The 16248-nt window shown below is 32.8% G+C and overlaps 3 protein-coding genes and 1 long non-coding RNA gene across 6 annotated transcripts; 3 read left to right on the top strand and 1 right to left on the bottom strand.

Moving 5' to 3' along the window:
• The first annotated feature begins 230 nt into the window (after nt 1-230).
• On the top strand, nt 231-2702 carry LOC138937921 (uncharacterized). Of its 3 annotated transcripts, none has more exons than XM_070304617.1 (4): nt 231-313; nt 1315-1444; nt 1723-1951; nt 2530-2702. In XM_070304617.1, exons 2-4 carry the CDS (start codon nt 1363-1365, stop codon nt 2579-2581), a joined length of 363 nt encoding a protein of 120 aa, XP_070160718.1. In that variant the 5' UTR covers nt 231-313; nt 1315-1362; the 3' UTR covers nt 2582-2702. The 3 variants fall into 3 exon arrangements, with proteins under 3 accessions (XP_070160718.1, XP_070160734.1, XP_070160727.1); XM_070304633.1 differs by having other exon boundaries at nt 310-325; XM_070304626.1 differs by lacking the exon at nt 231-313 and adding an exon at nt 1131-1218.
• A 7109-nt stretch (nt 2703-9811) lies between these two features.
• LOC138937903 (AT-rich interactive domain-containing protein 1B-like) lies at nt 9812-11852 on the top strand. Its single transcript, XM_070304584.1, has 4 exons — nt 9812-9897; nt 10269-10687; nt 10947-11356; nt 11622-11852. Exons 1-4 carry the CDS (start codon nt 9813-9815, stop codon nt 11653-11655), a joined length of 948 nt encoding a protein of 315 aa, XP_070160685.1. The 5' UTR covers nt 9812; the 3' UTR covers nt 11656-11852.
• On the bottom strand, nt 10148-14587 carry LOC138937916 (uncharacterized). Its single transcript, XR_011447592.1, has 4 exons — nt 14353-14587; nt 14076-14270; nt 10943-11349; nt 10148-10695 (listed from the first exon to the last, which is right to left on the bottom strand). It is a non-coding gene; the product is annotated as an uncharacterized lncRNA (long non-coding RNA).
• Nucleotides 14435-15774, top strand: LOC138937910 (uncharacterized). The gene is made up of 3 exons (XM_070304596.1): nt 14435-14560; nt 15130-15451; nt 15634-15774. The coding sequence occupies exons 1-3, from the start codon at nt 14476-14478 to the stop codon at nt 15653-15655; spliced, it is 429 nt and encodes a 142-aa protein (XP_070160697.1). The 5' UTR covers nt 14435-14475; the 3' UTR covers nt 15656-15774.
• Nucleotides 15775-16248: the final 474 nt, after the last annotated feature.

The following is a 16248-nucleotide window of genomic DNA, read 5'->3' as shown; positions in this document are numbered from 1 at the left end:
TCTGTACAAAAAGAGAAAGAATACAAGAATTGCTCGACTAAAGCGAGAGAAAATCAGAAGGGGAGGGAGCGAGAGAAGGAGATAGTGATAGAGATGGAGAGGATCGAGAGGAAAAAAATGAAATAGAAAGTGGTCCGGTCGGTGCAACAAACTACAGTACGTGACGCCTTTAAAGCGCCTTCTTCTGGTACCCAGGTTCCTGTTCTCCACGCACTATAGTAAATCCGCGATGTTTTCTTGAAGGCTCCCGCGTCATTGTGCTCGCATTTCTCGTGCGGTTGTCGACTCGGAAAGTATCCTCAACTTATCGTCGGTAAGTCGTGATGTACGTACTGCTCTAAGTACTAAGTGCTAAGTCCCCGAGGCCCCCTTGGTACCGATAAGTGAGTCCTGTCGATTGTAAAGGAATCTCGTTCTTATCGTTTCGCGAGGTCGCAAGCAAAAATATCGCGCGCTAAACAGTGATAAGGGTCAATCGTAGCGCTGAATACGGTATGATTGACTTTTTCTCGCGAACGATATGAGACTCGGTAGGTTTCTCCGTTCGTTCTTCTTGAATCGATATCACGCTTGAGGTATAAAAATTGTAAAATTTATAAAGAGATCAAAACGATGTATAAAGATTTAAAAAAAAAATTATAATTTTTGACAACGTTATTTAAATGCCCCAAGATATCTTTTCGAATTTCCGTTATTCTTATTCATTATGCGATCACGTGACTGTGATCGAGATAGCATAATGCTGATCTTAGTATATAATTTCTTGTTTACTTAGAAAGGAGAGACGAAAAAACAAATACAATATATAAAGCATATACATCATATTATTTAATTTATTATTTTAAATACACACTTTGCATAAATCTTTTTAAATTCAATATTAACCATTTCAATTTTTTATAAAATATTCTTAGCGGGGACATTTGTTCAAAAATACTAATTTGTAGGAAATATTTGAATATCATCTATGTATGAAATGCGAAATGTATATTTTGTGTAATGTCAACGTGATCGTCCGGTTGCGATAACACCGAATTGCACAATCTCGTTGCTTTTACGTAAGATTCTACCAACGCTGACCGCTCTAGAAAGTGATTGAAATAGTAATTCTTCGAACTCGTGTTCTTACGGATAGCGATTGCGGAATCGTCGAAGGTCTTTTAACGCTTCTGTCTAAAGCCGATGGATGCTGAGAATTTCTCGTTGCGTAGGCGTAAAGTAACCGCACAAAGAACTGCATTAATTAGAGATAATTTTATATTTTATCTTATATTTTGTCTTGTATCTTATTATTTCTGTTTGTTTACTTTATAGGATAACAAAAATTTCGATCTTTGGACATATTAAAATTTCCGTCGCAAAATGATAAGAGTTTTAGCCCTTTTGGTACTCAGTTCAATCTGTGTCGTAATCAATTCTCAGGGAACGGCATCTAATGAAAAACGTAAGTATAAAAAAAAATTAAAAATGTATTAATTTTATAATTTTTTTGTGTATAAAATGTAATTAAAATAAATTGAATCTAATAATATTAATTTTTTTTTTTTTTTTTTTTAAATAACACTTTATGTAACTGTCGTCGCGTGCGCATGTTAATTTGTGTTCCTTTTATCAAAGAAAGATTTATTTGAAATTTTTTTCTCGATTAAAATATTTTTTTATTGTACTCTCTTCCGTAGTTTTTTATATTATTTTTATTTAACTTTCCCCATAATTACGCAGCATTTTTCGGCCAGACATTTGATGAAATTGTCGTATCGTCGGACTTAAATGTCAGAAGGAAATCAAAGGAAAATCGTCAGGGCAAAAGATTATTGTCGAACGTGCCGTCAGGAACTACTGGTCCACCAGAAAAACCGACCGCAATTGCATCCAGACTCGTTTCTACCGATGGAAGCCGTATAACGCTGGAAAAAAGGGAGAAACGTGGCATTGTTACAGCGCGAAGGAGGTGAATTGACAGAAAACAAATATTTTCCTGGAAAAATCGATTTATTGATCAAATCTAATTTGAATTAATTAGTTTTTATATCTCTAGTGCAAAAAGTATCGAAGTATTAATGTTGTGACTAAATTATAATTTAAATTATATTAGTGTACATGATTATAATTTTTAAAACAGAGCTAAGAAACCTTAGTTAATACCAACTACCGATAATATTTTTGATATTGCTAAATTCTCAGCACAAATTCGTCCGATTATTGTTTACTGATAGTTAAACAATTATTGTAGAAATAAAATTTGTCAACGTTTAATTCTTGTCGAATAATGAAACAAAAAAAATGTGTTAAGATATTAACACAAAATTTTCTCTAATGTAAAATAAAATTTGTGAATTATATATATGTATATACATTAAGATCGAAGAAGGATATGTATTTAATATAGTTAATTTTAAAAACAAATACGTGAAAAGAAATTAATTAAAATGTATTTTTTACGTTTATATTGTTGATTTTCCAAAATAATATTAATTATATGTAGAAATGTGTACGGATTCTCATTCTCACTTATGTATAATGTTTCAGGTATCTGGATTTGGGCGTCGCGGGATACTTGCTGAAATCTAGGAAACGGTGAAAATTTTACTCTGAGGACAACCGCACGATCCTCTACACCCTCATCTGTGATCACATTTCTTTCGACGAATTTTTAGGCCACGGCTCATGTAACAAAAAGTACAATAAAATTCTTCTGTGTCATAACACTTCCAGCTTCCTCACTTTGCGTTGATAATATATCATTTTCTTCCTGAAAACTCGAATTTTTCTTGAGAGAGAAACAAGAATCAAAAACAATATCTATTTCTATTTAAAAAGTATAACATAAATTATATATACATATATTAATCTTGTGTTTTCTGAGTCGCTAAACACGATATGTTTTGTCTAAGATGATAAAAAAGTAGACTCACAAAATTTGTTTTAAAGATAAGTTTTTTTTTTTTTTTATTGCAATAGATGTTTTATTCGATTTATTTAATTATTTATATTATAGTTTATTTTTCTCTGATAATTTACTTTTATTAAAAATTAAGAAAATACTTTTAAATTAAATGCTTTAATAATGCTAAATCTAACATGGCAAATCAATATGACAGATAAAAATTAATAATAAGATAGTTAATTGTTACAGGTAAAAATGCTATGATTATATATTCAGCAACTTAAAAAGTGTATAATTTACATTACACTTTTTAGGCAAAAATTATTTTATTATAAAATATCTGACTTAATATAAATAATAATACTTAAAAATTTTAATACAATCCAGAGCCAAAATAACACAGCTCCTTATACGTTTTTTATTATTATTATTAATAGAGCACAAGTGCTTTAAAACGGCATAAGGCGATAAATTTTTGAGAGATACCAACGAATAGGATTTGAATATACCTTTTTACGAATATACATGCTTTTACATGACGGTCCTACAAACCACAATGCGGCTGCCGCAATAGTCAGCTGATTGTCAAGCATTCCGCGTTCGTGTGTGAGCCGAAAAAAAAGTTCGGTTGCCTGAAATATGGCAACCCGCACTCAAAAGGCAGCCGCTATCACGATTGTTATGCGGCGATACATCGCGTACATTACATTACGCGATGCATCCACGGCACGTGACACGCACACCCAAAACATGCACTTTACCTGCTTAGCTTCTCTCATCTTCAGGTTCATCTCTGATATTCTCGTTGACTGACTGAAATTAATAATAATAAGTTGCTTATGGTCACTTTCAACGCCTGTAGAATTAAAGATAGAAAAACGAAGACCATAATGACACTTGTCATCTGTTATTTCGTAGATCTTTGATTTTGTAAAACTTCTGTTCTATTTTAAATTTCTTGATTTCCATCGATTGTTAACCTTTTTAAAATTTTTCATTTTACGTAGTTTTAGAAAATATTTTGTTTTTTTTTTCTATTTAATTATTTGTTGGATTTATATACTTTATAATTTTTTCCTTCACAGACACGTGTATTATAATGTGTTTATTCTATGTCATTAGCTGAACGCAATTTTCGCATTACCTTCAATAAGCATGAAGCAATGAGTAATGATGCAAAAATGAGGGACCATATGCGTTTATCATCTTTGACAAATAAAATTGTATTTTGTACTCGCAGTTTTCGTCCGCATACGTAATGCGAAAGAAATTACGACTTTTCTTTGAATCGATTGCGTGTCGGAAGATCTTTGGATTTTGATTTACGGCTAAGTTGTAAACGTTGCAAAAGATTTACCGTTTACTTTTATGCGTAGGGAGCAGAAAAATGTTCGAGCATTAAATCCAGCACTATATATTTCATGGTGATTTCGTAGTCAGATACTGTGACGCATTCGTGCGTTCGTTCGTCATATTTTTCCTTTGACGTTACAACACGCAAATAAAAATACGGTGGCGAGATGTGACATTGATTTAAGACTGCAGAATCAAGAGCGGACGTCGCATTCCTTCTCTTAGCCATATAAATATTTATCTAACTAAAAATACAAAACATTTAACAAAGAAGAAAAATTGCCATTAATACCATTCGCTAAAAAATTAAATTTCTATTAAATAAAATATTTCTCTTAATAAATATTATAGATAAAAATATCTGTAATTAACTTTGTGTTCTGTAATTATTAAATTATACAAAATAATATTACCGCAGCATATCGGTTTAATCATAATATGAAAATATTTATTATTTATCGTTATTTATATATAAATAATTATATATAAATAATTTCTTGTATTAAAGATTCTTACGTCAAAGTTGAAATGATCTCAATCTCACGCATCGATTCAGGGCGGAAGTAACATTCTACGAAGTGAATACAAATCCAGCCGATCAATTTCCTCAGGCAGTAAAGAGAATGGAGCGGCGCAGGTGTTTCGTCTTCGACCTGATCTCGCATTTGCATCGGATCTCCATCGCGATGCAGGATTCGTAACGTTTGTCTCGCGTATGTGTATATCGCTAGCACGTATGTAGATACGCGCAGACGTTTATGTCAGCCGACGATGGTGCACCTGCGACTATTTTATGCCTTCCCTGGAAAAGCTAGACGTTAAATCCAAAGCGGGTATCTGTCGTCGATCCACTGACTGCTGATTAGTGATATCAGTGGCGCAGCTAAAAGACTGATCAAGCTTATCAAATTTTATGAAATTGTAAAAATGTCAAGTATTAAAATTTAACATTATTATTTATAAAATTTCACAATTTTTATTTTCTAACGGCGATTGTTTCGTTAATTTAGGAAAATAACATTTTTGAAAATTATTTATAGTAGCGTGAGATTACTAAAAATTTACATAAACACACACACACACACACACACACACACACACACATATATATGTTAAATATTATATAAAATACTGTTACTTACATAATCTTTAAATAATTTAATAAAAATATTACGGTCGTGGTAATATTTATTGTTCTTCTAAATTTTCCAATTTTCTCGATGCGTTTCTCTCATCCTGCCTACGCTACTGAATAAAATGTATGTCTAAAGCAATGCGTACTATGCTGTGATGCAAACACGCAAACCTCTCCTCCGTTTTATTTTAAAAATTTACAAAATGAACGCAATCCGCAGGCGAAATGTTATGCGGTCTTTCAACCCGTTGTGCTTACCAGACTTACCGGATTACACTTCGTGATTTGCTTCCGAATAAGATCGTGGGTATTGTTAGTTGTCTACATAAGTACAGGATGTGCCTTAAGCCGATGGTTTGTGAGAAATGAAACGGAAATCTCCATTACGAGCATTTAATATCCAATAAAGCTTGCAAGAAGCTTTCAATAAAAAACACGATATTTACAAACAGAATCCGATCGAGGCAATACTTGTAAATTTTGTAAAAAATTATCATTATAAAATATTATGTAACATTTAAATAAGAAGTATATAATAAAATTGAATAATAAATATATAATCGTATATAGAAAATAAACATATTTATATAAGTAAAAAATATATTATATACATATATAAAATTATATATATTATTAATTATTATACACACACATAATTATACACACATAATATTCCGTTAAATTACTAAATTTTATGCAAATACGAATATATGTTAAACAGAATAAAGAAAATTCTTAGAAAGTGTCAAGGTTATCGTTAAATCAAAGATATGAATTCAAGAGACCTTCTTGTTAATCGTGAAGGTATTCTTAATCTTTTACTTCGGAATTGACGCACGACAAATTCGCGCATATCGCCCAATCGATTTGACATGCGTCACGAATTAATCAGCATCATTTACCAGCCGATCGTTCGGCAAGATCTCACTTGGGCTAGACTATCCGCTGGAGTATATGTAGTACGATCTTAGCATGTCTCACGTTCCCGACCGCTTGTCGCACGTGAGCCGATCGACGTCCCACGCAGCACGTGTAATTCGACATCGGCTAATCTTAATTCAGCCTATGCGATGTCACCAAATGAAATTCTGTCGGCAAACCCGTTGGCGTAGACATTCGCGAAAACGGGAGTCGTATGTAACGCAAAATCCTGGGAATCTTGGCATTTGATTCTACGACGAATAGGACTCCGCTCCTGCTTCGTATACGAGATATGAATTTATTATTAGGACAGGAAATAAATAAATAAATAAATAATTTACGAAAGCTCCTGATACAAAAATGGTTCAATTCTAAATATATACCATGTGCTACAGCAAAGAATTAAATTGTACATGATAGGAAATACAAAAATATATAAAAATTATCAATATCAATTAGTCTAATCAAAGTCTCCAAACGAAAATCCAACTTTGGAATAAATTGAATGGCATTATCAGCGAAAAAGAGAATAAATTTATTCTAAATCATTTATACATATCTGTATTAAGCAACGATATATTTCCGCATATAAAATTTTCCGCATCCATTATGTAGCTCATCTATCACAAAATTGATCTAATCCAGCTATTAGATAAAGAAAGAATTTTAATTTATCAAGAACTTGTGTGTTTCGATTAAATTTATATTATATATATTATAATGATTCGCTATGGTTGTAGTTTATTTGATCGTTGAAAATTTAATATTCTAATGAAATTAGATATTTGAATAGTTAAAATATTCTTTATTCCAATATCCATCGATTAGGCGATTTATCGATTATCGCGGACGTTGTGTACGTCGTGATTTCGGGCTGTTTCATGAATCAACTCCGAAACGCGCCGCTTTCCAAGTCACGCATATCGTATTTTCGAGCGTGACCAGATGGATCAAAAAGCAGCGTGTCTGATGGAAGGAGGCACGATAGGCATCGCGGTTGATATCGCAAAATTCGTACATCGCCCTGTCCAGAATATTTTTATGCGCCGCTGCCTCTTCTCGGAAAGCATCCAAATTAATCTTCACAGCAACGCGCTCTTCTCTACAGATCCGGGTAGTTAGATTACGAGAGACTCTCTCTTACTTTAAAATTCGCAATTGCCGAATTAATTCGCGAATGCAGAATTCTCAGAAAAAGGGTCTTTGATTCTTTGCTGGACTATATGTCATTTTGATAAACTTTGATTTTACAAAAACGCAGAATGTTTATTGAATGTGTAATTCAGATTTATTATCAATGTAATGAAGAATATTTAAATATTTTCCGTTGCAAAAATCTCCTAGTGCTAAAAAACTGAAATTTCGAATATTGCCGAAGAGATTAAATACATTATAGAAATTTTTCTAAATCAAATATTAATTTTTTATAAAAATAGATTTAACGAAATTATAATTTTTAAGAGTATTACATGCTTCGATTTTTATTATGTTTATAGTATTATGATCTATGGTGCGCAGAACGATGCGTCAATCATACATGGGTAATGACGCGTATTTGACGTAACTCCCTGCGCAATGTGTGATCTCTTAATATTAATATTATGTCAGTCATACATGTTCGAGCATCCGCGGGTGCGACTGGTCAGAGGCGACGATAATTCTTAAGGGAACGATCAGGGAATCCATAAGAGTCCAATGTCGTGGTCGGAATCGTAAAATACGCTGTCTAGTCAAATCCGCTGACTTATATGTCAGTGTTCCTTCTACCACGCTCCATCATCTTTAAAGGTAGCGATGAAGAGTAGAATTATCTTTACAGACTACCGACGAGCTCTTCTCACATATCTCTTTGCCTTTATTTATATTTTATGTTTGTGACGAGAATGCAGCGGAGCGTTCTGCAGTCGTAACTTTCTCGGGATGTAAATATAATATCAGGGCGACTTCCTCGCAGTTGCATTTTATCATACACATGTAGTTATTCCGGTTTGAATTTAAAAGTTCAGAATTTTATTGTAATCGTAAGATTACAGGTTTTTTTTTTTTATTGTAAACGTTTCAATTTTTATACGATGAACTTTTTCTCCCAAATTTAATCAATTTATTTTTATTTTACATAACTTAAAAATAAATTTATCTAGATTTATCTAATATTTTTATTGTCATATTCATATTATATATATACGCAAACAGAAATATTTTCTTATAAAAAAAAATATATTACTAATATATTTGAATTATAATTAATTTTGAATTATATTTAATATATACCAAGATATTTCAAAAGCTTTTCATAATCTCTATATTAAGAAAAAAGAAATTACGTAAATGAAATCAAACGATGATGGACATTCTGAAAACTTTTCAAGAAGACTTTACCCTCGAGACAAATAATAGGCTATAAATGAAAAATCCTTCGATTCTTATATATTTTTAGAACAATTGAAAATGTGTGCGTATGTGTGAACCTCTTGCGGCAAGTCTACTTGTCTGGGACGCTAAATCTTTATCGCGTGTCTCGATCGAGATGATTCAGTAAATCACGTCGTGAAAGAGGAAAAGCGACTGGTCATCGGCCCGCCACAACATTGTCCATTCACATTCTCGTTGTTTCTCAAGTGAATTCATTATAAACACTTTGTTTCAGAGCCAAAAGCCTTCAGCCAACCCGAGTTTTTCTGATCTCAAGATTTATTGGGCGTTCAATATTCTCTCTCTTTTTGATTAATCAAACTAAATTATAGATCGGAAAAATAATTTAAAGTTTTTGATAAAATTATAAAAATATTGTATATACGTGTATACAGATTACTTTAAAGCTTACAATCAGTCTAAAATTGATCTTCCCTCTCATATTTCTTTTTAATTTAAAGAAACCTTAATATATTTATGTTATGGCGGATGTAATCCAGACTTTATAAGATATTGTTATCCCATAATAATTTTCTCTTTGACAGATATAGCTATCAATAATTATTATTTATTTGCATACCGATTAATATATCGAGCATGATTGTCTCTATATCGACTCGATCCCGCGAATTTACGATCGGTGCGGATCACTAGTAACGCATGTGCCGCATCGGTCATGACAATCACGTAGCCGTTGATCACGATGCTGTGCTTTACGGAAATTCTTTGACCGTACGAGCGACCATTTGACGAAACCTATGGTGGGGGATTCGCTCGATTCCATATCCCCTGTGTCCACCAATGGGTCCATCCCATATCACCGTGTATTTGCCTATGTCCGTGTATCTCGTGGTATAAAAGCAATTGTGACAACCAAGTCTAGCAGCATTGTGGAAAAAGTTGGTGCGTCAAGTAGATCGACAAGATCGGTGGAAGTGAATCGCTGGGTTATCACAATTTTTGATCAAAGACGATTAAAAAGAACAAGCCGGAGATACTTCCCGAAGGGTCTTTCAAGAAAAACGAGTGATCATTGAACGGAAAAAGGATAAATCCTTGTAATCATTGCGTAGAGCTTGAAGAAAGATTAAGAGTCTGACAAAGATGGCAGGCTGGATTAGTTTTTTTCTAGTTGCCACCGCATCGATGATCGCAATAGCAGAATCTAGGGTGATTCCTGATAAGCCTAGTAAGCGTTAAAAATTGAAATTAATGTTCTTTTATTTTAGAAATTATATTTGGAAAATTTATCTTCTAAAGAATTTAGAAAATTATATTATATAAAGTTATTTTATATTATAAGAGATATAAAATCTCCAAATCTTTTTAGATTAATGTTATTTAGCAGCTATTGCAATGTATGTAAAAAACAAAATTTATTAAATAATATATTTCGAGTATACAAGTAACAACAAATATTTCAGTTTCATTAAGAGACACAAATTTTTTTTTCAGAGAATAAAGGAATAACTAACGATATAAATATATAAAATATAATGTATTGACTTACTAATGATAGTATTTTTTTATTCTTGAATTAAATATGTGCATTGTTCACAGCTTCCGTCATAATAGATTCCAACAGCAGCCCTACAACATTCTTGAGAGAAAAGAGAACAGTCGCCCGCCCATATCCGCACAGGGCGATGATGTTCACCGGATATTACAGGCCGATACGTCGCTCGGGTAACGACGATCATGCAACGGGTCTCTTCGCGCAAGGAAACGCCGTAAGCGGCCAGGCCTTCTTCAGCGGTATGCACGCGCCTCATCTCAAAGATGGTCCGGAGCCGATCGAGGAACCGGAAGTACCCAACGCTCAGGCGCAGGCGGCGCCAGCATCCGACGAGGAACATCATCATCAATATCATCATCAGAATAAAGTGCATCGTCATGAGGAGGAGCAATATCACGAGCATCACCATCACGAAGAAGAGAAGCATCATCATCATCATCATCAGGATTCTTCTACCTTTCAGGTACGAAACTTGTGAAATGTATAAGTATACAATAATCATTAAAAAACTGTAAAGCAAGAAAGAGAGAGAGAGGGGGGAGATTATAATTTCTGCCAAGATTCATGTTAAGAAGATAATATATTTAATGTAAATTTTGCAAATTATAAAAAATTATTAATTTATTTTTAATTTTTGAATTTGTTAAATATTGATAAAATCTTTCACAAATCTCTCACAGCACAACTATAAATTATGACGTATATATATATTACTTACACAGGAACACCACGAGCCGGAACAGATTCCGCAAACCACAGAGATCCCGCAATCAGCGGAAGAACCGATCGCGACCAGCACGGAAGTGTCCGTTACTCGACCAAAGATGCATCATACGAAGAAGACGCACAAGACACCCGTCACTGACGATGCCGATGAAGATGAAGACGAGGAAGACTATGATGACGACCAGCCGGCCATACCGTTTGTACCTTTCAAGGGCAACCGACGTCGCCAAGGGTTCCCTCATCTGAACAATTTTTTTCCCATGGTCTTCAGCTTCCCTAGAGTAGCCACTCGTGCTGGATCCTCTGGTTCTCCTGGTACCATCACGGCCATTGCGAATAGTTATTCTACCGGAAAGGGCGGAATGGCTAGTTCGGTGGCCACTGCATACGGCGGATCTCCTATGGGGTAAATTAAATTTTTTTATTAATTTTTTATTTTCTTCCTGTGAAAAGACGTTATTTTCTATCTTCACGTACTAAAAAATTAATATTTTCTTTAATCGTGTTGGGAAAAAATTTTAATTCCGAATTAGATGTATTTCAATTTTAATTTTGCATTTATTGTTTATGTAATCTTGTTATGGTGTATATATAATTATAAGATAAATACCAATATGTATCAAATTTATAACAACTAATATAATTTTCTCGTATGTGTTTATTTCTATTAGAAAGAAACGACGCCCACAGCCATACGAGGAATAGTTAACTCTTAAAACGATCAATCTTATTGGCAAGTTAAAAAGATGAGTTCATTCTGGAAATAGGCAAAGCCAAAATCCCCGTTTTATTCTTTTTCTGGGTTTTAGAGGCTGCTGTTTCTTTTTGGTCTTCTTTCCAGAATCTCGAATGGGAGGAAAGGATAACATTTAATTATATATATAAGTATATATTTTTTATGAAAAAACAAAACTCTATAATTTAAAAACAATTTTTAATTTGCTGGGAATTGTACAATTTTTTAGGTAAAATACTTTATTCAAATAAGTAGACTAAATAACAGATTCACAATATATAAGCTATACCAAGCTTTAAATTGTTATTGTTTTATAGGGTTGCTTTTAATGTAATAGAAAATAATAAAATAAAAGATATTTTGTGTGTGGTTTCTTCGTAAATTCTGAAGTCTCGCTTATTTCGTCTATTCGCATATTTTGTCCACTTGAGACTCAAAACAAGAAAACAAGAAAACAAAAAAAGAAAAAAAAGACGCGGACTACGCAGATACATGATAAATTACAACAAACGTTATATAATCCGAAGTTGACGCATTTGCTATTAACGAACATTCTAAAAGCTGTTATTAGCCACGCCGTATGTTAAATTTCATTCAAAATAGTATATATTTTTAATCGTCCATAATAAATTGAGAAAAAAATAATAGTTGTGTGTCACATATAACGAACAAATGTTGGCGAAGATAGAAATACGGCCAAACTACATGCTTTGACATTTTCAACTTTATTTGCAATATTATAATTAAATTTATGTGTATAGCTGATTAAAAGGTCGATAGGATTAAAATAATATATGTAGAGTTATATCTCGTATACGAATACGTAGCACATATAAAGATGTTTTCCCCGTTTCCTTAAGAGAACGATTAATTAAGACAAACAATCATTACGATAGTCCGTTTGACGCAATTTATACCGTAATTTTGCGCCGTGCGTTTACGCAATTTAAGTGCGATGTGTGCGCTATGTAATAACGAAAAGAAACTATTCACATACGCATCAGAAAAGTTGTGCTCCGAGAGATAGACTAAGAGTATACCAAATTGTCGGTTCACCTTGCGCATCTTATGTTAGGTTTTTAATCGTTGAAATATGTTGCGTATAATACTTGCAATTCCTCCTGGGACAGTTTCAAATTTAAGTTTTACGTAACTGTTAAAACGATTCTGTTTGAATCCGATGCAAAATACATGCGAGTTTAATTTAATTTAATTTTTTTAATTTCTAAATAATTTAATGAAACTCCGAAGCATTTTTGCAACAGAGTACGTAAATATAATTCGTAATGTATAAATACGCATGACACTATAACGAGAAATTCATAGTGCTTATGAGTCAAGCCATGCTAATGAGAATTTTTTTGTCTACATATATTAATTATGAATAATAACGGGGATTTCCATTATAAAATAAATTTTTTAAGTGTTGCCAATTAAAAAAATTGCTTGAAACAAATCTATGCACAATCTATGTATGTCATCTGCTAATTTTACCTACACAATTCCTTAATATTTACTTTTTACTTTATTTTTCATGTTATTAAAAATAATTACATATTTTATCAATAATTTCTAATACAAATCTTTCAATTGTTTCTAATCCATTCTTTATAATATCTAATATTTAATAATAATTAATAATTGAATATTCAAAGATTATTTCAATCGTCAAGTTATGTTGTCAGTAATAATAAAAGTAACAGCACCTAGATGGGAATCCCAAGGTGTATTCGTTCAACGACCTAAGATCGTGAAGCCCGGACAAAATCAAGGCCGCTAGTTGACCGTTAATGTATCTCTCAGGCAAGCAAAATTACACGGTTCTTAAAGCGTGCCGGCTAGTCCGGGAGTTCGAATGTAGGTAATGTTAGATGATAAATATCATCTGAAGGCTATTACATATATGACGACAGCTTGAGAAATGGTATTTTAAATATCGTGTTATGCAATAAGCTGTATGGGTAAAAAGTTATTGAAAGGGTTAAAAATTAAAATAAATCTTCTCTAGATTTTTTTTTTTTTTTTGTAAATTTATTATAACTTAACAAATGACAAATTATGTGTCATTTTCATGTTATATGTAAAATATTTGATTATAATGTATGCGTTCTACAAAAATGAAATTTTTTCCACCTTTATAGAAATTTTCCAAGAAGAAAACTGTTATTCTCGCACATTAGATCTTTTTTAAAAGATATATATTATTTAATTATTAAATAGTTTATTATTAAATATAAATATAAATATTACCTTAATTCCCTTATTGACAATTCAATAGTACATTATATTAGTGTAAATTACTTTAGCCTAAAATAATAATAATTATTATTATTATAATTAATTAATTAATTATTTTAATTTTTTTACAAATATTGTGTTAGTGATTTACCTGATCTTGCGGTTCTCGCGCTTCTCCTTTTTTCTCAAAATTTTTAGGAAGTAGCGATTAAGACGATCTATCAAGAAATACCGAGGATTGCTTTGCTCATCTGCTCAAACTTGTCGAACGAAAGAATCTTCCATGCAAGCAGGGAATCGTTTCAGGGACACCCGGGGACCGACTGCGCATCATCAACCTTTAACACTGACAAAGAAGAGACTCGTTTTGTTCACGCTAATGATATACAACTGATTCGATGCGGCCCGAAAGTGCCTGCGTTTCGTACCTACGCCGGGATATCCCGGAACGCGCGTATGGGTTGCCATATATATAAAGACAGCTTGGCCGATTTTCTTGTCGTCATTTAACACTGGATACTCGCGCTCACAGTACAATCATCATCGGCAGAATGTCAAGGATCACAATCCTTGCGCTTGTTGCACTATTCGTCGCAGTTGCAGTTGCATTGCCGACGACTGCTTTGCAATCTCAAGGTAAACCTGAAAAGAGAAACGATAGAATTAGACGGTGGAAATATGTGTGAAAGTGATGAAAACGTGATAAATATCGAATTATGTGACGTATCGCTATTTGATTGAATTTTTATCGAGATTGTAAGATAATGGAAAATATTTTATTAAAAATATTTTTATTCGGAATATGTGTGTGTGTGTGTGTGTGAGAGAATAACACACATCTAGATTTAATTCTAAAACATGATATTATGTATATATTTACTAATTCGTATGTTACGTTTGACTCTATTTTGTCTAAGTTTTCAACAACATGCGTCGCACGCATTAATACCGAGTTAGTTTAAACACGAGTCAATCAGTTTATCTATTTTTTATAGACGCTGTTGACATTTCGAATATTTCGTGATTTATTATGTAAATGCATTGTATGCTCGTTAAAAAAATATTCATTATCATCATATAGTGCAAAATCTTTAATTTATTGTATTGATAAATAAATTATTATTGAGTTTTCAGAATTTATTTCTTAAAATGTAACAGTTTAATTTTATATTTTGAGAGTAAGATCTCCAAAACTCTTTATTCAGGTCTTCAAAGAATAATCAGAGCAGCCACGCCGGAGCTCGTTCGTTCCAAACGAGGATATGGTCAAGGCGGCGGATTTGGTGGAGGATTTGGCGGCGGATTTGGCGGCGGATTTGGCGGCGGATTTGGTGGCGGGTTCGGCGGCGGATTCGGCGGGGGTGGTTTTCGCAAACGCGGTGGCTATGGAGGATGCGGTGGAGGATGTGGCGGAAGTACATATCCTGGATACGGCGGTGGGTCCTTCGCTAACAGCGGATCCAGTGCCGGTTCAATAGGCACGCCATTCGGCAGCAGTTCCTTCGCAAACTCATTTGCTAATTCTGGGTAAATATAGACGAAATGATAAAAATCGAGAATTTTTGATACATTACAAAAAGCGTAAAATATATCTCTTGCCACGCGAACATTTTAGATATAACTTTAATTTCTTGTCATTCTGATCTTATCCATTATTATTGTGTAATAATATTGATAGTTTATGTTTTACAATGATATTTTGATTGCAGTTCCCGTGGATACGGACGATGAAATTGGATCTAAAAATACGATCAATATCATTGAAAGTTGACTCGCATAACAATAAATCAATTACACTTGTGCGATTAGTGTGTGTATAAACGTTTTCTTTACGTAATAAATTTATTTAAGAAAGAAATAAACCTCCTTATATTTATCCTCCAATCTTTTTAATATATTAAAATAATTATTATTACTTATCAATTTTATAAACTGCCATTGATATAAATAATTTAATGCGTCTCATCGTGTCTTGTAAATTTTAAATCCGATACATTATTAAATGCTAATATTCTCCTATATCCATTTTGTCAGCCTTTAATATACTAATGAATAATTCAAACTATTGATTGTAGTTTTTATTACTCGATCCTCGACGTTCGTCGGTTTAATATCCTTGATCGCAGTTTTAGGCGCAGAAACGTCACAGGATTATCGTCCTATGCAAATTCGAGAAGAGCGCATCGCGTTTGTTTTATGTCAATACATTATCAATCTTCTAATCATAACGCGACTCATTTTCTATTGACAGGGGAAAAAAATAATAATTAAAAAATAATAAAAATATATTTCTCCTGCAATAATATTAAATGCAATTGTACACC

Source organism: Polyergus mexicanus, unplaced genomic scaffold (genome assembly GCF_030449975.1).
Source record: "Polyergus mexicanus isolate NDT 795.1 unplaced genomic scaffold, iyPolMexi1.0 SCAF_1, whole genome shotgun sequence".
Taxonomy (NCBI): domain Eukaryota; kingdom Metazoa; phylum Arthropoda; class Insecta; order Hymenoptera; family Formicidae; genus Polyergus; species Polyergus mexicanus.
Note: the sequence above shows the minus strand (reverse complement) of the source record. Positions and strands in the feature narration are given on the sequence as shown.

Coding starts and splice junctions, on each gene's coding strand:
- LOC138937910 (XM_070304596.1), top strand. CDS start 14,476: ATGTCAAGGATCACAATCCTTGCGCTTGTTGCACTATTCGTCGCAGTT. Junction 14,561..15,129: donor GACTGCTTTGCAATCTCAAG/GTAAACCTGAAA, acceptor CTCTTTATTCAG/GTCTTCAAAGAATAATCAGA. Junction 15,452..15,633: donor AACTCATTTGCTAATTCTGG/GTAAATATAGAC, acceptor TTTTGATTGCAG/TTCCCGTGGATACGGACGAT.
- LOC138937903 (XM_070304584.1), top strand. CDS start 9,813: ATGGCAGGCTGGATTAGTTTTTTTCTAGTTGCCACCGCATCGATGATC. Junction 9,898..10,268: donor GGTGATTCCTGATAAGCCTA/GTAAGCGTTAAA, acceptor CATTGTTCACAG/CTTCCGTCATAATAGATTCC. Junction 10,688..10,946: donor AGGATTCTTCTACCTTTCAG/GTACGAAACTTG, acceptor TTACTTACACAG/GAACACCACGAGCCGGAACA.
- LOC138937921 (XM_070304617.1), top strand. CDS start 1,363: ATGATAAGAGTTTTAGCCCTTTTGGTACTCAGTTCAATCTGTGTCGTA. Junction 1,445..1,722: donor AACGGCATCTAATGAAAAAC/GTAAGTATAAAA, acceptor ATAATTACGCAG/CATTTTTCGGCCAGACATTT. Junction 1,952..2,529: donor ATTGTTACAGCGCGAAGGAG/GTGAATTGACAG, acceptor ATAATGTTTCAG/GTATCTGGATTTGGGCGTCG.